The 25830-nt window shown below is 36.5% G+C and overlaps 8 protein-coding genes and 5 non-coding genes across 13 annotated transcripts in view; 7 read left to right on the top strand and 6 right to left on the bottom strand.

Annotated features, from left to right (window-relative positions):
• Positions 1-1229: 1229 nt before the first annotated feature.
• Positions 1230-2354, bottom strand: CBG28038 (the record flags this gene model as incomplete). Its single annotated transcript, XM_045240442.1, has 2 exons — positions 1230-1331; positions 2223-2354. The coding sequence occupies 2 exons, from the start codon at positions 2352-2354 to the stop codon at positions 1230-1232; spliced, it is 234 nt and encodes a 77-aa protein (XP_045098625.1).
• Positions 2355-2838: 484 nt separating this feature from the next.
• Positions 2839-3616, bottom strand: CBG28037 (the record flags this gene model as incomplete). The annotated part of the gene is made up of 2 exons (XM_045240441.1): positions 2839-3032; positions 3556-3616. 2 exons carry the CDS (start codon positions 3614-3616, stop codon positions 2839-2841), a joined length of 255 nt encoding a protein of 84 aa, XP_045098624.1.
• Positions 3617-6735: 3119 nt separating this feature from the next.
• Positions 6736-6817, bottom strand: CBG28963. Its single transcript has one exon. It is a non-coding gene (tRNA).
• Positions 6818-7625: 808 nt separating this feature from the next.
• CBG28764 lies at positions 7626-7697 on the top strand. The gene has a single exon. It is a non-coding gene (tRNA).
• Positions 7698-8321: 624 nt separating this feature from the next.
• On the top strand, positions 8322-9339 carry CBG28036 (the record flags this gene model as incomplete). Its single annotated transcript, XM_045240440.1, has 4 exons — positions 8322-8423; positions 8474-8578; positions 9110-9217; positions 9259-9339. The coding sequence occupies 4 exons, from the start codon at positions 8322-8324 to the stop codon at positions 9337-9339; spliced, it is 396 nt and encodes a 131-aa protein (XP_045098623.1).
• Positions 9340-9714: 375 nt separating this feature from the next.
• Positions 9715-12670, top strand: CBG07765 (the record flags this gene model as incomplete). Its single annotated transcript, XM_002645935.1, has 8 exons — positions 9715-9807; positions 10304-10495; positions 10542-10663; positions 10861-11149; positions 11197-11361; positions 11409-11815; positions 12001-12135; positions 12457-12670. 8 exons carry the CDS (start codon positions 9715-9717, stop codon positions 12668-12670), a joined length of 1617 nt encoding a protein of 538 aa, XP_002645981.1.
• Positions 12671-14795: 2125 nt separating this feature from the next.
• On the top strand, positions 14796-16149 carry Cbr-bus-17 (the record flags this gene model as incomplete). The annotated part of the gene is made up of 5 exons (XM_002645936.1): positions 14796-14904; positions 14971-15122; positions 15271-15405; positions 15450-15543; positions 15995-16149. The coding sequence occupies 5 exons, from the start codon at positions 14796-14798 to the stop codon at positions 16147-16149; spliced, it is 645 nt and encodes a 214-aa protein (XP_002645982.1).
• Positions 16150-16848: 699 nt separating this feature from the next.
• Positions 16849-20257, top strand: Cbr-wrt-4 (the record flags this gene model as incomplete). The annotated part of the gene is made up of 9 exons (XM_002645937.1): positions 16849-16944; positions 17864-18061; positions 18273-18367; positions 18414-18652; positions 18715-19052; positions 19408-19649; positions 19695-19854; positions 19906-20070; positions 20123-20257. The coding sequence occupies 9 exons, from the start codon at positions 16849-16851 to the stop codon at positions 20255-20257; spliced, it is 1668 nt and encodes a 555-aa protein (XP_002645983.1).
• A 683-nt stretch (positions 20258-20940) lies between these two features.
• Cbr-srxa-9 lies at positions 20941-23088 on the bottom strand (the record flags this gene model as incomplete). Its single annotated transcript, XM_045240439.1, has 5 exons — positions 20941-21204; positions 21256-21537; positions 22174-22502; positions 22541-22654; positions 22965-23088. 5 exons carry the CDS (start codon positions 23086-23088, stop codon positions 20941-20943), a joined length of 1113 nt encoding a protein of 370 aa, XP_045093439.1.
• Positions 23089-24387: 1299 nt separating this feature from the next.
• On the top strand, positions 24388-24460 carry CBG28600. The gene has a single exon. It is a non-coding gene (tRNA).
• Positions 24461-24602: 142 nt separating this feature from the next.
• Positions 24603-25830, bottom strand: part of CBG07769 — a gene marked incomplete at both ends in the record, with an annotated part of 4645 nt that continues 3417 nt past the window's right edge. The window contains 3 exons of the mRNA XM_002645939.1: positions 24603-24845; positions 24891-25051; positions 25094-25226. Of these exons, the coding sequence (XP_002645985.1) occupies positions 24603-24845; positions 24891-25051; positions 25094-25226 (537 nt within the window). The remainder of the gene's footprint in view (positions 24846-24890; positions 25052-25093; positions 25227-25830) is intronic.
• CBG28375 lies at positions 25503-25574 on the bottom strand. The gene has a single exon. It is a non-coding gene (tRNA).
• On the top strand, positions 25764-25830 carry CBG28728. Its single transcript has one exon. It is a non-coding gene (tRNA).

Genomic DNA, 25830 nt, shown 5'->3' with positions numbered 1-25830 from the left:
GAATGAATTGAAGATTGAAGAAGAGCGCAACATTTTTCAAGAGTATTTTTCTAACACCAGTATCCCCGCTTTTACGATAATTAAAAAAAAAACCGCCCACCACGACCTCTTGCACTCGACGAGTTATGTCTAATTAAATGTGTTGACGCTCAAAAAGTTACAATATCAAACTTTGTTTCTTGCATCCTAGATGCACCAGTGAGCATTTTGTCCCAATAACCGGGTAAATTCAAAATTTTTGAATTTACTCCTGGAGTATGGGCCAAAAACATTTTTACAGAAAGTTTTGTGTTAAATATGTATAAAACAAAACTTGCTAAAAACCAGATAAATTGAAATTTCAGGTATTCGGATTCAAATTCTACTTTCCCCGAGATTGTTGGTTCACTGAAAAAAAACATCGGAAAACATAACTTTTTGGATCATAAATTCAGCTGCTGGGCTATAGTTATGGAAAGGAAATCGACAACCTGTTCAGAGGTCAAGTATTGGTCGTCAATGCATAACGTTGTTCAATGGGATCGTATCAATGCTGGAGTTATAAAAATAGGGGATCAATTACACATGACTGTGCCGAGTTACGTTTCTTATTCGTTGTGTAATCCACCATCCGAACTGAAACAATTCTACAATTTTGAAAAATGAGAATTTTCAAAAAAATAATCAATCAGTCCACAATTTTTGTATGTTTCAACAATTTCCACAATTTCACATCTCCTTAAAGTTCTTTATTCACAGCTACCAGAGTAACCACATTTTTCTGAAACATTGTGAAATGCCTCTTACTGATTTTTTATTAGTTTCTCGATTATGGCGCCTCTCTTTTTTATCAAAACTAAATAATTTGAAAGCAGGAAGAAAAATTTCCTCAACCTTCCTAAGAACTGCCAGAGCACATAGTTTTCTATCAGAACCTGCTCTCAAAAACGACCTCACAAAATGTGTACAAGCTCTGATTTTACGAATTCAAACGATAATAACTTTCAAATGAGTTATGAGTTTCCACCAAAGTCTGGCAGATATATATATATACATATACTCAAAATCTTTTTTACCTAATTTTGAAACCTTCGTTTGATATTGTTTTAGCTCGAAATGAAATCGGAACAAATATTCAGGAAATTTTTCATTTAGAAAAGTTATTTTGAAATATATGAGGTTTTTGAGATTTAAAAATACTAACACATCGAAACATTACAAAAATATAGAAAAACATAGAAAAATTCAAATCACCGCTTTGATTTTTTTGAAAATGCTCCTTTTTCACACCAATAGCTCAGTGCCAAACCACCACTTGTAAGAGCAAGGATGAAGAAAATCGTGCGAGCAATCTGAAAAATAAAATCAGTAAAAAAATAAATTGAGCGGTCAAAGCTAGTTATAAATATGATCAAAATTTCCTATTTGACAATTCCATACATTTTTCAATATGCCAAAAAAAAAGTTCTCACTCCCACTTCCTGTACTGACATCACTATGTGAGAATCAGGGCTGAACGAAAAATTTTGGGGGCATAATACTTATTTTTTGACCTGAAAAATTATGCGAGAAATTCATTGGATTATAAGACAAAAATGAAAACATTTAACGGAAAGTGTTACTATCGAATTTTTTTCGTTAGAATAGTACGGTCAGGCCAAGAACCTTCCAGAAAATTTCAAAAACTAGAACAATTTGGAAATACAAATGTATTCTTAAAAAATTGAAAAAAAAACGAATTTTTTTAATGTGTGTTCATCAATTTTGTTTTGTTTGAAAAAGTACACAGCAAGCAAAGTTTATTTTTAAGAAGAACTGGATGTTGCTACCATTTCGATTATATCTATCTTGGTGAGCTATGAGAGTACGGTATAATCTGTAATAGAATAGCCACTTTTAACTTTGCGCCAATTTTTCTCGGTTTTCGTCTGAGATATAAAAACGTTGTAGACTAATAAACTGCTCGTCATAATATACGTAAAATTTTATCAGTTGTCACATTTTTTAAATCTTTTTCAGGAATTTAAATAATTGAGCTTAAATTGACAGAGTGGGGGCTTTTCTATTACAGGTCTTACGGCATATGTATCATATAAGTATTACGTCTCCTTTTGAAATTACCAATTTTGCTTAAAACTTGTTAACAAAAACGTCACACAACACCCACACAATTCTCTGTCTGACAAAATGAGAGGAAGATTCTAAGACACAAATGTTCGTTTTTCGAAAGAAAAAAGACTCACAAAGATCAATCTTTGGACGCAGGGAGACCTTGGCTTTTTTGGCTTCTTTATTGGTTCCTCAACTCCAGTTGTTGATGTTATTGTTGGTTCAATAATACATATTTCAGGTGCAACAGTTGCGCTTCGAGCCATCACGAGAATTTTCGAAAAGTATCCGACTGGAGACGTGAAAAGAAGGCTGAGTGAGCGAAATCAAGCGACGATTGGCATATGACTTCCTTCTTTCATCTTCTGCATTAACGCACTTGTCTTGCTATTTCGTGAGAATTCTTGTTCTGATTGAATGCTGATATCAGTGCTTTTGAAATTTGGGCAGATGCAAAATTTCGGAGAATATGCGGAAGTGATATGAAGCGGTATTTGAAACAATAAATTTTCGTCGCGAGAATAATTGAAAAAGAGGAAAAAAGCTTGAAAAGAAACACAACTTTTATTTGATGGGAAAAAAAAAGAAAAATCTGAGAGGAGCAATAGGGGGATTAACCTGGATTTCGGGAATCCGAGGGAATGTCAAAATGTTAACTGAGTGAGTGAATAAGTGAAAAACAGGAAACTAACAAGAGGGTGGGTGACTAATCTTAATCCAATAAAAGATTCGCTATTTTGAGAATGAGAGTCAAGATGGATTAATAATACCTCCAACATGGAATGCTGAGATGAGAGGGACGTCAGTGGGTTGATACACGTTTCGATTGTTCAATATCAAACTTTCGGTTGTTGTTTTTGTCTTTGAGCTTATACGAAGATTAAGTAGAGGAGAGCAGATATGACATAAAGGCTTCCTCCGGTTACAAGAACAGTAGTAAGGATCTGAAAAGTCAAATTAGTTGTATAGAAATGGCATTTCTTGATTTGAAATATTTAGTAAGTTTCTCTATTAATTTTGGTATCTTTGAAAACATTTCAAGCTTATTAAGGACCTGAATTTTACTCATGGACCAACGTTTTTGAAAAGCATCATTTTTCTCAATTTTTTATTTATTCGAAAATTATTTTCTCTACAAATTTGCCATATTTTCCGATCAACAGAAAAAAATTTCTTAAAAAAATTTGTTGGTCCGAAAATTTTATTTTTCCAGATCTCCGAAAAATAGGTCGCCTAGATTTTTCTGTTTGGATCCAAAAAAGTTCGTTAACTGGCACCAAAAATCAAAAAGTACTTTTTCAGATCCGAAAATTTGTCTTTATCACATTCAGGAACAGCATTTTAAGAGACCAGTACTTTTTCGAATCGTTAGAACTTTTCTGAGAACCAGACTTTTCTTGGAAAGAACAGAACCATAATTTTATATTCGAATCGAATAACTTGCCACAAAAAGCGTGAAAACCGCACATGGAAAATCCACTGGCTTCTGAATTCTGGGTAGAATGTAGACTCGAGGATTATCATCCATGTTTGCTGAATAATAAAGTGATTGAACGACAGCCAAAGGTAGGAAATAAGAAGAAGTAATCAGAAATTTTGAATCAAAAACGGAGTGCAATCTTTTTTCCTAAAATGACATCAATGTCGCTTCCTTTTGGCGGTCGATTTCTGAGCAAACAATGTGAAAGAAAGGGGACGGTACCAATAGGTCAGAAATAACGAGCAGTATCTTTTTTAGTTGCTTTTCGAGTTCAAATTGTTGCACTTACTAAGTACATCTGTCCGAGGCATAGGAACATCTGCGTGTATTGAAATATTGATTGAAATACCCATAAACATTTTATAATAAATTGAAAAAAATTGTAATACGGTTAAAATGATGTACTCTATAAAATTGAAAAACATGCTCCGACCTTTCTATTGTTTCATTCTCTGGTATAATTGATGATTAAGCCAAATCTCAAATTGGTATATTCCGAAACAAACAAAGAAGATCCTGAAACAAAATCCCTGAAAAAAGTATCGAACATCTAATTATATTTTCGTTTCCTTACTAGAATTTTCAGCTTTTCTTTGAATTTTAGTTCTTTTTCATAATTTGTATCTGACGGTAGAGGAAACCTATACCTTCTTTCGTCAACATCATCTTCCAAGTTGTTTGAATGCACTTCAATATCCCTGTCACTGAAAATTTCATCTAAAAATTCGTAAGAGGAAATTTTCCAATAGAAAGTTAGGATTGATTAAGTCATTCTCCCGTTATCATAATTTTTATCATTTTTCGAAAAAATAAAAAAAGGATTATTTAGAGTATCCAATTTCTCAAACCTTGTCCGGATGCTCATTAATTGTTGATTCCAAATAATTAGAGCCTAAAATTAACCAAATTTGAAAAAAAGATAGGTAGTTTAATATTCAAATTTCAGTCCCTGCCAGCCATTCAAAAGTGATATTGTTTGGAATCTTTAGGAATACTTTTTTCTGTTTAAAAATAGCAAGCTCAGTGAAACTTTTGAACTGAGAGGTAAAAATTTGGAGAGGAAAAATGTTTGATATATCGTTGTTAATTTAAAACTCAACGATCTTCTCAAGAAACCGATTTTTTATGGTACAGAATTTATTACCTGTCAAACTTTTTGCTCAGTTTTGCTAAGACGTCATCAAAGAAAAAAGGCTTGAGACTTGGAAGAATAATGAAAAGTAGAGAATATGTATAAAAGAAATTTAACAGATATTCAAGGACCCACAATTGGGATGTTCTCGAACGCTTTAGTGCTGAAACCAATAAGTTTTTCTGTCTACATGGATAAAGAATTGATTCGGAATTCAAAAATTCATTTATTACAGTAATGTGAAGACATTGATAAAAGGAAAAAAAACGGGAAGTGTATCACATGAGTTTAATGTATGCGCTCTTATCTTGGTAAATCAGATAAAATAAGCAAGAAGTGTAGAAGCGAAACCAACGATTCCAATCAATCCAAAGGCAAGAAAGAGAATGAGAAGCATAAATACCTGAAAATAGCTCGATAGCAAGGCTTTCATGGGAAAAACACTATTTTAGTTTAGTAGTCAATACTTGAAAGTAATGTGATAATTGCTTATTAAACCTCGTTAATTAGACAGTAAAAAATCAGAATCATCCTTCATGGGACGGTGAATTATTCAAATAGACCGTAATTTTTATGTGGAGCCGTAAATCTCAATGAGGCCGCTATTATTTTATGAAACCGATCAAAGGTCAGTTAACTAATCGTAGGGCTGTAAAAGTCATAAAACGCAAAGAAATTCTTACCGTATGTCTGCTCACTAATCAGCAACAAAGAAGTTTCTCGCGTTTTGTCTGGACAACAAACACACCGTATGCCTCAAAATTCACATTAGCAGAAACAGTTTGAATTCTTGAGCACTCGATTTTTGCCATTTTTCAAATTTCTATGAATATGAGGGATGAAATAACAAGAATCTCAGATAATCCACGCCTTATATTTGTTGCCAATCCAAAAGAACATTTGTAGTTCGATTTTGATTGGTTTTCCTGTTACGTCAAAGAGAGAAGATCAGAAGGTTGAGATTATTCGAGTTGTATTTTGATATCTTTGTATTGCAAAAATAAGTCACACGGGTTTCATCTTCATTGAGCTAGATAGAAGAATCACATCAAATTGTGAAAGGTAAGTGGGAGAAAAAAGATGACGAGAAGAAGGACCATCACAAGCACCACGACTGCAAAACGCCACAAGCAACCGTCTTCGTGCTGAAAATATAATTCATTTTCCAACCAGAAACTGAGCTTGAAAATCTGCATCAACTCGTCACTTACCAATTTCACAGCCCACAGTTTCATAGCCATCCATTTTCCTCGGTTAGGACGATAAGCAATAGTTTGAGTACGATCAACCACAACACGGAATTGCATGTCTTGAAAAATGATGATTGAGAAACTTCTCTAAGAAATCGAATCCGTTTTCGAACCGGAAACTCGACCTAATTAGTTTTGATGAGCCTTGTGCGCATGATAATTGGGATGGGTTGAGCCACTTCCGTTTTCCTTAGAAATAGATTTGTATCCCGGAAGGAAGTGACATCAGTTCTTGTTTGAGAATCCAAAGATTCAGTACATTGCACCCTGAAAGTGCAAAGTAATCGAAATTTGCTATGAATCATGAACTGTTTGAGAAATCCGGATTTGAATTTACAGATCCCATCAAAGTTCAGAGGGCCTATAGAACTTCATATGTCCTTTCAAGTTTCCGATCACTTTAAGATTTGGATGCTGTAAAACCGACCTAGATTAAATATTTTTCATTTACGGAGTTGTTCGAAAAATTTTTGTTTTTCAGCGATTTGGAAATGTCTAAAAGACACCCCGTTTGGACCCGTTTTTGTACTGAAAAAGTGAAAAAATGCTACCTCTCAGGAACCGGAAAATAGCTGTTAGCTAGGATTTTTCAAAAAATTCTGTAAAAGCAAATTTTTCAATCTTAATCTGTTTCACACTCTCCGAAATTTTCAAAAGGATTGGAAACTTGACAGACGAGCTCCAGTCTTTTGAAAATGGTCAAAATAGCAGAATATCAACTGAAAATTAAGTTTTTGCATACCTTATTGACCGGTACTCTATTTAAAATTACCAAAAAAAGAATTCGCAGTCAGCAGGATTCGAACCTACGCGGACAGAGCCCAATTGATTTCTAGTCAATCTCCTTAACCACTCGGACATGACTGCTTCTGTCGTTCATCCGTCAATAGATAGACAAGAACAAGAGCAAATGTTTCAATCGTTTCGGCCGCAACAATATTTCTGTTTCCGTTGTTATCGCCACAATCAGAAGGTTCGAATCCTGCTGACTGCGAATCGTTTTGTGGAAAACAAACAAAACTTTTTTTTAAAAGTTGAATGAAACTGTTGTTTCCTTTTTCGTTTTCAAATGCTTGTGTGCTTTAGGATAGCCTTTTCTTTTAAAATAAAGCTTTGGATACAAAAACACAGGCAACATTCCAAGAAGTCATTCTAGACAGACCGAGCAAACTGATCGGCCCGAACCGGTCATCCACGTGTATGGTTCTTACCAACTAGTGGTTTATTGCATCATGCACTCATCAATCCTTTTTTCTTATCGCTGGGTCATCGAAAACATTGACGGTGTCGATGGGTCTTCGAGGAGATAAAAGAACCTGGTATCTAGTGTACAAGTCACATTGCATTAGCTACAGCTATACCTTCTCCAGAAAAAATGAAAATTTTTTTTTTTGACAGGTTAAGTTTTTAAATCATGATTTTCAATCATATCATTATCCAAGCTACGCTACAAATTTCTAAAAACTCTGATTTGCTATAGCATTTCTATTCACTCTAACAACAAAATTCAAAGGCTTTTTCCTTCTTCTTCTTTTTTTCTATTTCCTCCAGCGGCCTCTGCCACTCACGCAAAAAGTTACACTGAAGGCAGGCACACAACTACTCTCCTTCACTCTCTCACATGTGCCCAGTATCTTCTGTGTTATAACATTGAAATGCTTTGTCTTCTTTCATCTCCGTTGTGGTCTAGTGGTTAGGATTTATGGCTCTCACCCATAAGGCCGGGGTTCGATTCCCCGCAACGGAATATATTTTTTCTTTTTTTGTCGTTTTTGAATTGACTGTTGAATAGTCCAAAAGCTATTTCCAAGATCAATCGATCATCAGTGACGTCATGTTGTTCATTCCAGTAAACATGAAAAATAGCTTGGATCTCCCACTAGTTTGTCTTATCTTCCCAAACAGAGTATGCAATCTGAACAGACACTGCTATTTGTATGCATTACTATTCTGTTGTATAGATTTTTCCATCCACTTTTCTCGTTCTCCCTTTTTATGTTTTCCTCTCTTCATCTTACGCACTCTCTAGTATTTTTTCTGTGCGTCCGAATAACACAATGAGACAGCAACTGGAAAAAAGAGAGTATGCTATGCGTCTCTCGCCCCAAAATACTCTTGCTTTCACTCATTGATTAACTTTATTGTACAAGTATTTTTTTTAATCGTGTAACACTCTAATATCTCATTACCTGTGACAGATATTAAAAAGTGGTCAATTGACAAAATACTTATTATAATATCAACAATATTTTGTCAGTTGACTACTGTTCAACATCTTCCGCAGGGAATGAGATAGGTGTGCTCAAATTTGAAAGTTCAAGTGACACTCTATTAGGGTTTTTACTGTTATTCAGTTTTCTTACAGCAAACCATGTCCAATATGCCAAAATCATTTGCTGATGGAATTCCGACCACATTCAAGAACATTGACGACATGCATTGCTGGAGCGCAATTTTGTTCTCTAGTTACATGGTGAGTTTTTTTGTTGGAAATTGGTGTGTATGAAAATTTTTAATTTACAGACTTCTGTGGTAAGAGCGACTGTTCCCGAGTACAACGAGAGATGTTTAGCAGAAGAGAGAGTTAAAAATGGAAATGGAGCCAACACATCGAAACAGAATATAGAGGTGAATAGACTTCCCAGGCATAGTTTTGGAAGAAAAATCACGTTGAAAACGTTGAAAATGAGAGAGAAAGTTTGATAAAAAGGCATAGCAACTCCTCACCAACATAAGGATCCCCTAGATCCCCACTATCCGACCTAAAAAAATAATTTTGAAAGTTGAGACTTCAGTCAGAGCCATGTTTCATTTTAGGAATTTTCTGATTCTAAAAAAGGTGTGTAATAATAGAATAATACATTAAGTGCATTTTTATCTAGTTTTAAAACCCAAATTTGCTACTGTCCAACTCAAAAAACAATGACTTTTGATAAAAATAATATGAATGGATAGAGCTACGAACTTTAATTATGATGACCAACGATTAGAATTTTTTCATTCCATAGTTCTTGAGAAAATTCATTTAAAAATCATTTAAATCATGCTCAGTGCATTTTTATTCTCTTTTTTTTTGAAAAATAAGTCAGTTAATTTTTGAAAAGTAATAAAAATGATTTTCCAAGGAAAATGTTCATGAGTAGAACTCATGTATTTCAGACACCATCTGGACCAATCTCGTTCGCTGTTGCCAGAAACATGAAGCAGAAGCCATGCCTCTTTGGGCCAACCCTGGTCCAGCTGGATAGGAAGCCATCAGCTCCAGAGGTGAGACATCTTTTCAGCTCTCTAACCTATTTTGACTTCAGGAGATAGAAACTGTCGGATCAGGAGTTAAACGTGCTGCTACAGTTTCTCAAAACACGAATCCAGCCAAGCGAAGCAAGTAGTTTCTATAGCTCCCCGGATTTCTATGAATATTTTTTATTTCTTGTTGATATTGTATTGTGATTTTGTTTTGTTGTCTTTTTGCCACATTTCCATGCCGCCTTACTATGCCTCAAACATAAACGTGTTTTGTAGTTCTGGTATCTTTGTGTGATCCGAGACTTTGCACTGCCTATGAATGTGGTTTGTACTCTGCCGGTTCTTGCGGCGGTTATCAACAACTCTTATCTCTGTTTCTGCGTCTCTTTAAAATACCCAGGTTGTTTATTATCAGACCATTTGTGTGTTTGGGCATTCATTCGTCAGCCAGACCCATTTTCACCGAATTGTTTCTCTTATTAGCACAAATTATTTTCACATATTAATCTTCCAGAAAGATGGTTCTCGAACAGGCGAAAGCCAAAGCCATACGATGGTTGGAGGATAATCGAGGACTTGTGATAGTGGTGTTCTGTTTGCCAGCTAGTTTTGTGAGTGTAATTTTTTGAAATTACATATAGAGCCAGCCAATAAGATTTGCTTTTGAACTTTTGAACATACTTCTCAGTTGATTTTGACAATTTTCATATCTGTCATATTTCCAATCCTTTTTTAAATTTTGGAGAGTGTGAAACAAAACTGGATTCAAAACTTTTGCATTGACAGATTTTTTTGAAAAGTTCTAGTTTTTTCGGCTAATTACCGAGACCCAAAGACACCTCCCTTTTGACCCGTTTAGGCACGGAAAAAGTGAAAAAAGCAGGGCTCTTCAGATATAGGCAAATAACAGAAAAGTTATGAATTTTCAAAAAATTCGGAGAATGCAAAATTTTTACTCTAGATCTGTTTTACACCCTTCAATGTTTTCAAAGTTATTGTAAACTTGACTGCCGAGTACCAGACTCCTGAAAATGGCCAAATTCACAGAAAAATACGTTTTAGCATATTTTATTGACCGTAACTGTAAATGAGTGTTATAATTTCCAGCTATTCGACCTGTTCATCCAATTTCGTATCTGGCTTGACCGCAAGCTTTCGGTTACCACTACCCACCAACACCGCGTTCAAAAAATCCAGGACCAAGTCACAGAATGGAGTAAGCTCCCAGCATCCGAAAAGAAGCCTTTGTGTACAGCAAGACCTAATTGGTTGAGTTTATCTACCACATTTTTTGATAAGGTAGGTTCAAGTCTCAGGATATTGCTCCAGATCGTGTGAGATTCAGAAAAAGTGCCACCAAGTGCCCATCGACCTCCATGACGTTTTATCCCTTGATGAGGACAACTTGACAGTCACCGTTGAGCCGAATGTTACAGTTCGAGAGATCTGCAAGTACCTGATTCCAAAGTGAGTCTCTCAACGCTTCTTATCATATGTTCTATGCACCTTTGTTTGATTTCCATTTTCATAACGTTATAGTTAACATGTCATACGTGGAAATGGGAAAAAAACTACTGATAATGACTAGAGACGTGGCACTGATTGTGTGAAGAACACTTGCACATTGACCTTTGGTGGTCCCATCAAAAATTATCTTTTTTCAGAGGATACACTCTTGCTGTCACCTTGGAAATTGGAGATGCTACACTTGGAGGGCTTGCATTTGGAGTTGGTATGACAACATACTCACACAAAGTAGGACTCTATCAAGAAGCAATCGTCAGCTATGAAGTTGTCACCGCCGATGGAAAAGTCATCCATGTCACAGACTCCAATGAGCATTCTGATTTGTTCTATTGTCTTCCATGGTCCCATGGAACACTCGGATTCCTTGTTGGGCTTACTCTGAGGATTGTGAAAGTCAAGCCTTATGTGCATATGAAATACATTCCAGTAAGGGAGTATTATGCATCAGCGAGAAGCGTGAAAATCTTTTTCAGTGTCACTCCCAAGAAGATTACTGCAAAAAGATCATGGAACTATCTGGAGCTACTGACAGGGATACAAAGGTGGCTGACTACTTGGAAGTGACTATTTATAACAAAGAAGAAGCTGTTATCATGGTCGGAAATTTCGCTGATGTGGACCCAAGAAGCAAGGCAAAGGTACTTGAATTTCATCTTCGAGTTTTTCAGGATTTCATATTTTTCAGGTAAACGATGTTTGTTGGTTTTACAAGCCTTGGTTCTACAAGCATGTGGAAACATTTCTAAAGAAAGGAGGCGAAGAATACATTCCACTAGAATCTTATCTTCTACGTCACAACCGCGCCATCTTCTGGGTTTTGGAAAGCATGATTCCATTTGGAAACCATCCAGTATTCCGTGCTTTCCTCGGATGGTTATGTCCACCAAAACCAGCTTTCCTGAAATTTACCACCACTCAAGCAGTCAGAGAAATGACATTCGCCAAGCAGGTCTTCCAAGATATTGTCATGCCCTTGGACACTTTGAAAGAGCAAGTCGACACTGCTGTGAAGCTTTTCGACACTTATCCTCTTTTGGTTTACCCATGCAGAATCTATAATCATAAGGGAGGAGCACCACAAGGACAGTTAAGGTGAGCAATTTATTTGAACTTGCTTAGCTGGCGGGCCTTCGGCGCGTTTTCGTCGTTTCGCGTCTCATTTTCGGTTTCTCGTTTTCAATTTACCTTACAAAAATTTCGAAAATCTAGCCGAAAGGAGAAAAACCCGCAACTTCATATATTTGTTATAAGAATGATGATAAAGTGATTTCTTTCAGAGCCCCTCCAAAGTCTAGACTTGTACCAGGAACCAACTATTCCATGTTCAATGATCTTGGAGTCTATGGTACACCAGGACCAGTGGAACGTCGTGAACCGTACAACCCAACCTACGCGATGAGAGCAATGGAGAAGTGAGCAGTTTTTTCATTCAATTACCCCAAAACATACAAATACAGTAATTGATTTTGAGCATTTTCATGAGACTAGAACTTGACTGTCAAGTTTCCGAATACACTAAAACTCATGGAGCGTGTGAAACAGACCTAGATTGAAAATTTTCTCATTTACATTATTTTTGGAACCCCTAGTTTTTTCAGCTATTTGCCGATTTTTGAAAGACACTGCTCTTTGGCCCGTATTCGTACTGAAATTGTGGAAAAAAAAACAGCAAAAAAAAACTTCGCCAATTATCAAATAGCAAAAACAGTGAAAAGTGTATTTTTTTTGTTCAGATTCACCCGTGACGTCGGAGGTTACTCGTTCTTGTACGCCGACATATTCATGAACGAGGAAGAGTTCAACGAGATGTTCGACATGACTCTCTACAATCAGGTCCGCGGCAAATACCATTGTGACCGAGCATTCCCGAGACTTTATGATAAAGTCAAGCCAGAAATCGATGTGATTGCTATCGGAGAGACTTATGCTATGAAGAAAGATGACTAACTTTCGGACTGATTAGAAGAAAATTGATTTTTGTGTTGTATGAATAAATGAATTGCTTTCGTTCATGAACCTCTAATATTTTTCTTTGTATTTCATCCACATCCTCAACGCACAATTCTTCTGGAGACTGCATTCTCTTCCCAATATCTCCGCTCCGGATCGTTCTAAAAGTTCACTCGTTTCTCTCAGTCATTTACAATGCCTTTTAGGCCCACTCCATCTACCTGGACATAGAGGAAATGTGAGGAATTGTGAGGAAAATATGTTGAAGTCGAGAAACACGGAGGAGGTGGGCCAACCGGAGAGTGAGGTGGAGTTAGAGAGAAAAGGAGAGGGGAGCGAAACGAAATGAGATCGTATCCCAAAAAGATCCGTATCTAACCTAAAGACGCCATTGGGCCGACAAGGCGAGGCATGCGGCTGCTTCGAGACGTAGTCAGGTACTGTGTGCAGCCAATACTGCACAAACAACTGCTTCTCATTTCGCCAATAAAGCTTTTAATTCTCTTATTTTCATGGGTCATCCCATATTTGATCGTAAGTTGTTGGTTTTTGTGTGAAATTTGAATTTTGTCCGTGTGTGTTGAAGAAAATAAATCAGATAATGACAATGTTCCGCGCCATTAATTTCAATCTTCGAGAAAATCGATATTTTGCAGTTTGCCAATTACCTTGAGTCATGTCTCCTACCTCTTCGGGTGCTATGTTACACACAGAGTGATTTGTTATCAACGGAGCCGAGAGATCCAGATTTTCAGACTTGTGAGTATTCATTTGCGAGATTATGTATAGCGCAGTAGGGGAATTGATAGAATAAGTAATTTTTACAACCACGTAAAATTCAAATTTGGAAACGGAGCCGAAAAAGTCCCTGGCGGGTTTTATCTCATCGTATTTTATTTAACATAAGCCTACCCAAACCATCAACTTTGAGCTCAATTATCTCGACTCCTTTGAAAGGTATCTGAATTGTGTCACCTGATAAAATTTTGGAAATATTAGGAAAACATTGCGTGTGGACCACTTTGCAATACCTCATACAGGAAAAGAGATGTATGAGCTTAAATTTGACGGCTTCGGTAAGCTTCTACTAGAGAAAATACAGTAGATACTATACAACTCAACTGACGAGTTCTAAAAATTGAAAATATAGATGAAACGCGCCGAATAAAAAAATATTCCAAGCCCGTCACGTTTCGGATCGTCAGTTTCATGGCATATAGCTTGGTTCCTCGACAAGCTACTTTTTTAATAATTTTATTTTGTAGTGCTCGTTCAGTTATATTATACCTGATTGAATTGGTCAAAAAATGTCGATTCCAAATAAAACTATGGCAGGTCTATTCCCACATTGTCTTTGAACACTCTCCCTGACACATAAAATAAGACAATGTTATTGAATTATACCCAATGTTCCGACAAAATGCGACAAAAAAAACTGGGTGCAAAAAGAAGCGAAATATGTTTCCTAACAAAAAACGAGATTGTTTTGCTTTCGGCTAAAGACAATGACGACAAAATGATATGTACAAAGATCATTCTCTTTTTCGAGAAGCTGAATGAAAAGGAATGATTAGGCTAATTTCGAATGTCAATTAGAAAGAGAGTCACTGAAAAATAGTGAACCAACAAAGCTAGATTATTGTATTTTCAGGAATAGAAGACTTTTCTTTTGTACAAGGCAAAGAATATCCACTTTCAGATCGACAATCTAGTCTCCTTCAAAAGATATCGAAGTTTTCTCCACTGATAAAATGTTTGCCATAATATCCTTGGTATTTTATCAGTTGACAAAGTTTTAATATTTTCTAAAGAACAAAGATAATTGAGCTCAAAGTGAATTCAAAGTTGTGCTCAAATTAGGGCTTTCAACAATAATAAATTTGAAATTATTAAGGTCACTTAGTGAGGTTTTCCATGCTTCCAGGCGTCGATAAATTTTTCCCGAACCGCAAAGCAGATCCAGAAAGCTGCAAACTTGACAAAATCCCTGATGTTTTGATACGCCCCGACTTGCCAGACTACCCGAAGCGGATTCTTGTAATACGCTCTGGCCCGGATCTTTGGATTATCGTAATTTTATCAGAAGAACGTGGAAAAACCAGGTATAGTATCATTTTCCAGAATGAATAAATCACGTATTCGGATTCAGGTGGACAAACTGGTCCCGGTGGTTTTTGTTTGTGCGACATCAAAGAATGACACACTAAAGATTGAAGCTAACAAATACCGAGGTTGGTCGTTCTCACAGACAATGAAAAACAAGCTGATCATGATTATAACATTTTGATCGTCTTCAGATATTCTCCAATTCGATTTTGAGGACTCCTATCACAACCTCTCCTGGAAGATGATGGCAATATACGGTTTTGTCATTGACCAATTACCGTCGGTTGATCAAATCGTTGTCACGAACGACGACACAATTGTGAACGCAACCGCATTGGAACAGGTTAACAACCATCGCATCAAAAATAAAAGATTCCTATCACCAATAAATCAAAATGTGAAAAAAAGTCCTTTTGGTGAAACAGGCAGAAACGCTTTTGATGATAACGATATCTGTTCTTTAGAAAAAAGTTATGTTTCCTGTTTTGCAGGTATTACACATGAAGAAAGGTCCAGTTATGCTAGGAAAAGTTTCGCGCGGATATCCTCGGATTTTTCTACCATGGCTTACATGGCATGTTCCATCGGAAATGTATCCAAACTTGTGTTATCCACTTTTTGTTCAGGTGATCATTGAGGAAGTAATGGAAAATGATAAATTATATTTCAGGGTTCATCGTTCGTACTTTCTAAAGAAGGGGCTAAGCTACTAGTGGAAAATGTCTGCAAAGTACCAATGGTTCATTTAGATGACGTTTTTATGGGTAGGGTTATACGATAATAAAATACACAAAAACGTGTTTTCGGTGATTTTGACCATTTTCAGGAATCTGAAGCTTAGCTGTCTAGGGTTGTACCCTTTTGAACATTTCAGGGGGTTTAAAACATACCTAGATCGAAAACTTTGCATTCACAGACTTTTTGAAAATTTTGTCGTTTTTCAGCTATTTACGAATTTCTGAAGGACACCAACATTGTCCGGTTTTTGTAGTGAAAACGTGAATGAGCAGTTGACCATCAAAAATCGTCAAGTACTTGGAAAATAAGGAAATATCAATAAAATTTACAAATGCAAAGTTTTCAAGCTATTTCTGTTTTACATCCTCTGGAATTTTCGAAATGATTGAAAGTCTGACAGTCGAGCTCCAGACTCCTGAAATTGATAAAAACAGACAAAAATCTGTATTTTTTCAAAGTCTTATCAAATTGTTCTAGGTGTTCTCTCGAATTGCGTCGGACTTGGACTTATTCACAACGAAGGATTCGACAAACACATTTTCGATGACTTTGTGGTTTATCATTATCAATACTCTCGACACTCGGCCAAATACTTGGAATCTCTATGGCAAAACTCTGAAATGAGTTTATAGGCACAAAGTTGTTCTGTTTTATCTGCTTAAAACTATATTCTAAAAACTACATTTTCATATATTTTGAATCTTTTTGAAATCAGAGAATTGTATCTTGCTTTAAAAAGTCATTTTTACTGTTCTCCTCCCCCGAAAAACCTTGTCATTCCGCTTTGTCTTGATCCCATTTAGAAATTAAATGCCTCTGACAAAAACTTCACACAACAAAAACACAAAGAACATAAATGCTGGTTACTTTGCCATATAGAAATCCAACATCAAGTTGTTGTTCCACTTTCCATGTTTCCCTCGGACAGCGTGGATGATGGCTGCTTACGAATCATTTATTGGCGACGAGAAAACAAGACAAATCGCTAATCAACTGTTTCACTATTGTTTTCTCCTATTTCCTTGGACATTTTCATTTCTTCACAATTGGCTTCTCATTCTCTCCAGGTGAATGCGGCGCGCAAAAAGAAATGAAAGGCGATTGATAAGGAGAAGAAGCAGCAAAGTAGATGCTAGGATGATCCAAGTCGGCAACCTCGGTGATAAACGATTGGTCAGGTAGCCCCGCCCATAATTGTTAGGACGTGCTTTCGGATATTTAAGCTGAAGACAGTGAAGTTTATTCACTCCTATTCAAAAGGGCACGTACCGTTTTTTTGTTCTTATGTTTTACTTTCTCTGCACTTCTGAAAAATAGATCAATGTTTTAGGATGAGATCGCTTATTTGGATAGTGTTACTGTCGATATCCTATGAAGCTGCCTTTGGATCAGAATGTGGAGAATCAACAATACCATACAGTTTAGAGGTGAGCACAATTAACTTCTTGCATCATTGAGACAACTTTTTCTACCAACTAACATGGATACCGTAAAACCCGTAATAAGAGGGGCTCCAAGAGTTTTTAAACTTGAAACTCTGAGCGAATTTTTCTCGGTTTCTGTCAAAGATACTAAATTTTTTGTCTGTTACAAGTTTCTGATATGTTTCACAGAAATCGAGAAAATTGAGTTGACGTTTCGGGTAGGCTACTATCGAAAGCTATACAGCAACCACCAATTCCAATGTCACTAGGAAATGAAAATTTTTGGAAAAATTCCTCTTGGTTCATAAATTGCATCACTGAACCTAATATATTACATTTCGAATGAAATCCAGGAAGGGGTTGCCATGAAAAAATAGGTTTCTAGCATTTTTGTTTAAAAACTCCTTGAGAGCTTGAACTTGTTGGCCCAACTCTGAAATATCACGCAAGCTGAAGTTACCAAACAATCAAATGCAGTACCGGTCAATAATTTGTACAAAAAATTATTTTTCAGTTGATTTCGGCCCTTTTTGACCATTTCAGGGAGTCTGGTGCTTGACTGTAAATGTAAATTCCTGGGTTTTCAGCTATTTTCCGATTATTAAGAAACTGTTTTTTGGCCCGTTTTGTTCTGAAAACCCGATTGAAACAAGAGTCTTCCAGTAATCGGCAGCTAGCTGTAAAACCAGGAACATTCAAAAAATTATGTAAATGCAGAATCTTTAACCTAGTTCTGTTTTTCACATTCAAAAATTTTCCAACTGGTCGGAAACTCGACAACCAAGCTTCAGACTTCTGAAATTGGTCAAAATAAGCTAAAAATAATTGTCGCTTATTGAATACTGTAAATATAAGCGTCACGATAGCACACTGTGATTCCCAACATTATTTTTTGAAACATCTTTCATCTCCTCTCCTTAAGGTTCTTCCATCAGGCCAACCAATTCTCGGCTGTGCCAGACCAACATGCTTCGGATGGCATCCAAATGGTCATCAACTTCCAACCACCGCTAAATTCTTCCGCATAAATCAACAGTCAGACGGATTCCTTCGTGATGATCCTTTAGCTATTCACACTTTCGACGCCGCTGACCCGCGAGTCTATTCTCAGCAGCATGCGGTGAGTGATAAGAAATGAAAATGAACCGCGGGAGCGAAAGGAAGTCAAAAGTGACAAGAGAAAAATGCATGAAAGATGATGAGTGAAAAAAGGAACAACAGGTTCTTGTGACCTATTAATTTTGTATCAGAAAAATCGGTCAAAAAATGAGGTAAGCGATAAAATATGTTCCAAGAGATCAAATAACTTTTTTATCAGTGTTGAACTTTAGACCTGCGAACACGAGTTCCAATCATTTTCATGTAACCAAGAGGATCAATGGGTTGGAGGTATTTCTCCAGTTATGAATGCAACCAACACCCAAGTGTGAGTCGGGACACAATATGACCTTTTTTGAATCCCCAAATTCCAGTATTGCCTACCAATGTTGTACTTATCCACCACTACGTGCATCAACTGATCGTGGCCTTGCTACAGTATCTGGAGGACAAATTGTGGTTGGAGGAGAAGTCACTGAGAACAACAAGCAATACGCATTTGACTATATCAGCAACGTTGAGAAAAAACTTTCTGCTGAGGGAGAGGTGTTTTATGAGGTCAACATTAGAAGATTCTCTTGCTTGGACCTCCAGAAGGCAGATAGATCAGTTCGTAAGTTTTTGTTACTTTTTATGCAACTTCTAACTTTTTTATATATTTTTGTACTATTCCAGAAGAAATCTTGAACGCCGAAAACATCATTCGCCAAGTGAACAACCAAAAGGCCGTAGCTCACCAAGCTCCCATCGCTGCTGTAGACACTCCTATCGAGGCTGGAGAGCTCGTTGTCCCAGAAGGAGTTGTCAATGGACAAGCAGTCATTATTGAAGAAATCGTAGCGCAAGAAGGATTTATCGAAGAGGTGACAACTCCAGTTCCACCACCACCATTCCAACCACAAGGATTTCAACAGCCACCGCCACAGCCATTCCAGCCACAGCCAATCCCACAAGGATTCCAGCAACCAGTGCAGCCACAAGTGTTCCAGCCAGTGCCTGTTCAACAACCAGTGGTGAGAAACTGTTAAGTTTCAGCATTTCGTTTCACTCATATTATAATCATTTTGTTAATTTAATTTAATTTTAATAATTCTAATAAGTTCTAATAATAATGACAAGTTTAATAATGTTAATAATATACATCTATAATGATAAATCATTTTTAAATACCGATTATAAGTTATTTACACATCATATACACTTGATAAACCCCATTACATAATTCAGTTATAATAATAATAACGACAATTAGAATATTACTAATAATGTTAATAATTTGCATCTACAATAATGATATAGTAAATTTTTAAAATCTCAATTCTAAGTTGATAACACATTGATACGCCAAATTTTTAAATCCAATTTCAGCCAGTACCAGCTCAACCAGCCGGATATTTCCCATATTTCTCAGCTCCAGCTGGACTTGAACTTTACTATTGCTTCCCTGCTGATGCTACTGTACATGTTTACGATCAAGGAACCAAGAGAATGGACGAGTTGGAAGTTGGTGATTGGGTTCAGGCTTTTGAAAAGAATGGAGAGACCGTAACCCATGTTCCGGTTCAATACTGGATCCACAGGGACCAAACTCAAAAAGCTACTTTCATTGAGTAATTGCTGGTTATTTATTTATTTTTTGATTTATTTCCTTTCAGATTCTCCCTTGACAACGGAGAGAAGTTTTCGCTTACCGAGAAGCACATGGTCTATGTTAGCCAATGCGAGAACAACAACTATGTAGAGGGCATTAATTCTAACGCAGTGCCAGCCGAGAAAGTCAACGTTGGAGATTGCTTCTACGTTGCTCATCGCACGGTGAGCTAATGCAGCGAATTTATAAAAATCAGCGAAAATTGGTATTTTCAGAACTCCAAACTTTACCAACATGTGAAAGTTCTTGATATCAACAAGGTAAAGAAAACTGGAATATATGCACCAATGACGTCAGTTGGACATCTTCTCGTGAATAGAATTCATACTTCCTGCCACTCGGAAACTGATAATCATACTCTCCAAGACACATTCTTTGCGGTAAGCATACAGACAACAGTCTCGGTTCACAATTTCAATCTAATTTTTTCAGAACGCTCTACACTTTAAAAATCTTCTCATGAAGTTCTTCGGAACTGCTGATTCCACCAAGGAAGAGAATCTTGGATATGGAATTCATAGTTTGTTGGATGTGGTTGACTTGGTGCTTCCCGCTAAATTTGTATAAAACACAACTGCTGACATTTTTCAAGGAGTTTCATAATAATATTAACCAGCCATGATAATTCACTAACACTGTCGTTGCCTAGAAACCCATCGAAGATGTTTTTTTTTTGCCTGTTGTAATTTAATGAACAAATAAAATAGTACAATTTTGAATTTGATACAGTTGATAGAAAATTGATACAGTTGATAGCGATGAAGAAAATCAGGAAGAGTACAACAAGCTAAAAATAGAATTTCAAGTTTCTAAGAATTTCGCGAATTCGGAGGAGAATGCGGAGAAGGGATGAACAGGGTTGAAAAAATAAATTCAGAAAGAATACACATAATTCGGAGGGTACTACAATTCGGTGTTACAATGTGCTACATAGGTGTTTAGGGCACAAAGATCGAATTTTTCAGGTGGTTTGCATCCCCGAACTGAGGATTTTATATTCCTAAATCACTTTATACGCAAATGACCAAAACGTTCTTCCGAATTATTTCCGAAAAAAAGAGGCAAGAATTCTGACAATGGAAGAAGGAAATATAGTACCGGTTGATAAGATATTCAAAAAAGTATTTTTTAGTTGACTTTCAGCAAAACTTCACATTCACAGGACATCAGAAAATGGTCAAAATGACACAAACTAAAAACACTTTTCGTATATCTTATGGACCGATACTGACTATGCTTGATATGAACACTTATTCAACTCTTCCTAGAGTCGATGAGTTTTGTGCAGTTTGAGGTCTTCTTCTGCCTGCAGTCTGAGCTCTTGCAGCAACCGTAACCACTGTAGTATTTGTTGTGTTCACTTTTTTGTCTTTGATCTTCAAGAAACGACGAATCATCTGACGGGTACTGTGTGTCTCCACGTAGTAGATAAAGAAGTTCATGATCGGAATAGACTCATATCGAAAATAGAAAATTGCGATTCGTAATGGTTCAGGGAGCCCTGCATATTGAGTCTGAAAAAAAGTTATTCAGAAATTGTTTTGTTTCAAATAGTTCTATCATACCGGAAAGGTTCTGATGAGAAACGCTCCGACCTCATAAATAGCGAGATAGGCAGTGACAGCGGTCGTTGAACGCATCAATGTGCGCTCACGACGGGCTTGGATATCGTTCAGAGATGTGTTCGATCCGTTGTTTTTTAGTTCACGTTTATTTTTGAGGAACAAATTGATAAACTTAATGTATAAGTTTTTGCGATCCGCATAAAAGTGGAAGACAACAAAAAAGTTGGAAAACATACAAGTGACAGGTATTGCAATCGCATATTCATTTTGGAAAGCCGTGATCTGAAATTTTATAGTTTAAGTGATTTGAAATGAACAGGGGGGGGGGGAGGAGGTTCTGAAATGAACTAGTTTAAGAGGGGTGGGGCTAAGATAGGCGATGTACTAAATTGTATTTTAAGAATTTTTCTGAATGACAGGAATGTTTTGAAATTTTTAAAATTTCAAAATATAGGAATGGTCCGATTTCGAAAATTTCAGAATTTCGAAAGTAAACATTCTCCTTAGAGATGTTAGGGATGTCAAAAATCCAATTTCCAATTTTTCGAAAACAGGAAAAAATTTACGATAAATTGAAAAACAGATTCTGAAACAGCGAATACAACATATTATAAGTATTTCCGCCCAAGACCAGTCAGAATTTTTTTAGCGTGAGTTCTTTTTTCCTATGAAATGTAATTCTCATGTCACGTGTATCCCATCAAACTCAATCAATTTTTTTGTCCCTGAGTCCCATTATGTTTTACTCTTTTTGTTAACTGCTAATCACTTTTTGATTGAACCATTAGGGAGAAAAATTTGATTGATTTTAAGCTTAATCATTGTCTTATATGGAACACGCAACCTTTTCTAATCTCAGATACTTTTTTTTTGTGTTTCAGGTGGAATCTGATTAGCCTTAAACTTTTAGGGACTTACCGGGTGACGATTTGGAGCGCATCCAGACATGAAGGATCGAGACTCAATCCGAAAAACCACATAACATGGACTGAAGTATGGGATAATCATGGAAGTGAAAGTGATGATACTGATAACACCACAGAGGAAGAAAATCCGAGGTTGGGTGAAGACATCATTGTTTCTAAATGGATACAGAGCCATGTAGATTCGATTGATAGTCATGAGAACGGTGATAAAAAGTGCATTCAGATAAGAGAATGATCCTGCAAGAGTGAGTTCGGCTCCGAACATGCTGATAAATGCTGAAAAGAGAACGCTAATTAACATGTTCTTATCATGCGACTTGTCTGAAAGATCAGAAGTTTTATTTTTGCAAGAATGTTACCTTCAAAATAGTCTTTTGGTAAAACCATGTAGACGAAGCTATTGACACACATGGCAAATGTGGTGAGCATTCCGATGGAAGACATGACAGTCATATAGGCGACGGGGACACATGCTTCAAAAATATACCGTAATTTCTTTAATATAGGTTCATGGGCTTCTATTTTTCAACTTTCCTCTCTTCTATTAGTGTGTGGCTTCAATTAAAAGTTTTTATTTTTAGAGAAATTTTTTTTTCAACTGAACAGTGATATAAAACCACTACAAACATTGACGGAAACTATCAGGAAATCAGGAGAAAGAACTTTTTTGTCAAAACACCAAAACGACAAACAGCACAGCCAGGGTGAGTTTTATTACAGAGTGGGTTTCTATCAGAGAGGACACGATATTCAGTGTTAAAGATTAAAAAAGAATAAACTCACAATCATTTCGGTTACGGTAGACAGCCAGAAACATAATTAGGTCGAAAACGAAGAAAATCAAAGGGTAAAAGAAGGAGCAGATGTACAGAGCCCATTCTAAAACAACGAAGCTTTCAGGAGCCATCGTGGAGGCCATCGACACGTTCATGTCACCAGATGGAAGAATGATTCTGAAATTGGCTCTCTCCGTTGAAAATGGTGCAAGACTCCGCCTCTTTTAAGAGTCAGGTGCTAGAGGGTGACAGAACATGCGTGATTTCTTTTTTTATTGAAAAGGCGAAACTTTTAGGAAATAGTGTTCAAAATAAGTAGAGATAGAAGCAATTGTTCAATGGAACCAATAAAATGAGTTTTTTTCGGCTACATGGACTGTGCGCTAAAGTTGATGGGGGTTCAACAAAGTACTGTAATTCACATAATTTAGAAATTCGTTTAAAAAATTATGGGGAGTCCATAAACAACTATTTATATATTCTTCATGGTGGCAAACTACAAATTTAATCTTCAAACTTGAAAATTCCTTCAACTACCATCGTTTCGGTCATTTTTAAACGAATTAATAGGGGGGGGGGGGGGGAAAGACTGATGTACATCCCAACAAAATAGACAAACGATGAATAATACTAGATATGGTAGTTTTGACAACTGCAAAATAGCAATGGCCACTCAAGCTTCAATGATGATTCAGAGAATTTGGCAAAACGAATCTTTCAAAATTAACGGAATCCGATTTATCTCATCGCAAGCATCATTCACATTTCGTTAATTTGTGCGTGTATCGAATTGCAGCTCTATTAGGATCATTGTCATTTGAGTGTAGTTAGATGGACGATTTCCTAATTAACTAAATCAGTACTAAATCGAAGCCACGTTGTAAATTAGCTAAAATTTGAGAAAAAATGGTTTGAATACACACAAAATACGGGATTATTTGAATAAATAACAGTATCATATCTTCAAAATTGAAGAGGAATAAAGAAGGGTACTGTAGTTTATTTTCCCAAACAGAATAGTTCGAAAAAATATTGTCAAAATCTAGAGTTTAAATAGGATCAATTTTCGACGTGGTTTTCAGAAAAATCAAAAAGTAGTATGAGCGATGCCATGAAAAACTAAAAAATGAAGACAGAATTTTCTTTTGACATTGATTCAATCAGTTTCAGCTTTGCAGATTCACAAAAGAACATGCTTTTTTTTTCGTTTTGGTTCTGCAAACGATTTTCAATTATTTTTTTGTTCACTTTGAAAATGTTTTCTGTGCCAAATGATCGTTTTGATTCTTTCTTTCAAGAGTTGATTTCTACGATATTCTCCTTTAAACCTTTTATTGCTGTGTATTTTCCTCCTATAGTTTTCCCGTTTTCCTTCTTCCTCTTTTTTCGCTTCCCGTTTTTCACTACCTTCAACAGACACTCTCCTATCTGCCTTGATAGCTCAGTTGGGAGAGCGTTAGACTGAAGATCTAAAGGTCACCAGTTCGATCCTGGTTCAGGGCAATTCTTTTTCTGGTTGTGATTAGAAAACATGCAGATCTTTATTTGAATTTTAGGAAAAATACTCGAGGTTGAGATTATTTAAAGTGAGTAATGTGTGGTGTGATTTGAAAGTATAGTGTACGCAAATAATGAGTTTGAAAGATCATTCAACTGGGGATGGAGATCTGGATTTCGAATGAGTCGCAGTGATGGGCCCTGGAACGACGGTCGTGTGTTTTACAGAAGTCTCTATCACATTGATTTTCCAGCGCAAGAATTTCTGAATCATCCGACGAGTGCTTCCAGTTTGGAAGTAGTAAATGATTATGTTCATTGCTGGGATTGACTCTAACCGGATGTAGAAATATAGCTCCCGGTAGATAGGATCGAATGAAGCGAAGAAATTCTAAAAACAACGGGTCAGTAAAAAGCATCTTTCAGATAATCTAACCGGGAAATATTTTACTGCCAGTCCACCAAATTCATAAATCGATAAATAAAATGCAACGATTATAGTCTGTCTCATCATTTCGCGTTCACGCTTCAATTGCATTTTTGACATTGTGTTATCCTGAACAACAGTTGAAACGTTTGATGGAGTTGGATCAGTTCCTGGAAAAAATTTTAATTTTCTTTTTCAAAAATTTAACTCACTTCCAAAAATAAGCTTCTCAATTTTTTCGGTGCATTTGTTCCTGGTCCATTTTACGTGAGCAATGATTCCAAGGTTGATGATCATGCAAATGAGTGGGAGAAGATAGAAGTACTGATTTTGGAACAGTGTGATCTGGAATATACATATTTACAGTACACCAAATTGATTTCTCGAACTCTATCATGCAGAACTTGATGTCCAATAAAATGTTGTCATATTTTAATCAACTTTTAATAGGTTTAGAAACAGTTGGAAAAAATTGAATCTGACGTGAAGTTGCGTGTTTAGAATTCTTCCAGAAAGGAAATTGTGATTTGCTCTGACAATGAGATAGAGAGTCGTGTTTTGTACTTGATCTTTTGAAAAAAATTAAAATACAAAACTCATCTAGGTGAACAGAAAAAAAATGGGCCGAACCGGGGATTGAACCCGGGACCTCTCGCACCCAAAGCGAGAATCATACCACTAGACCATTCGGCCACATTTGGAATTGAAAAGCTTTCTGAACGAAACAGCTGTGACTTTTGGCGGCGAAACGTAAGGATGACAGCCTCATCATACAAAGGAATGACACGGGTCGCGATGTTGACACTTGATTGTCATCCTGACATTGCGCCGAGGAAATTCACAGCTGATGTTTTGTTCAGGAAGCATTTCAATTCCAAATGTGGCCGAATGGTCTAGTGGTATGATTCTCGCTTTGGGTGCGAGAGGTCCCGGGTTCAATCCCCGGTTC

Source organism: Caenorhabditis briggsae (genome assembly GCF_000004555.2).
Source record: "Caenorhabditis briggsae complete genome, chrX, whole genome shotgun sequence".
NCBI classification, from domain to species: Eukaryota; Metazoa; Nematoda; class Chromadorea; order Rhabditida; family Rhabditidae; genus Caenorhabditis; species Caenorhabditis briggsae.
Note: the sequence above shows the minus strand (reverse complement) of the source record. Positions and strands in the feature narration are given on the sequence as shown.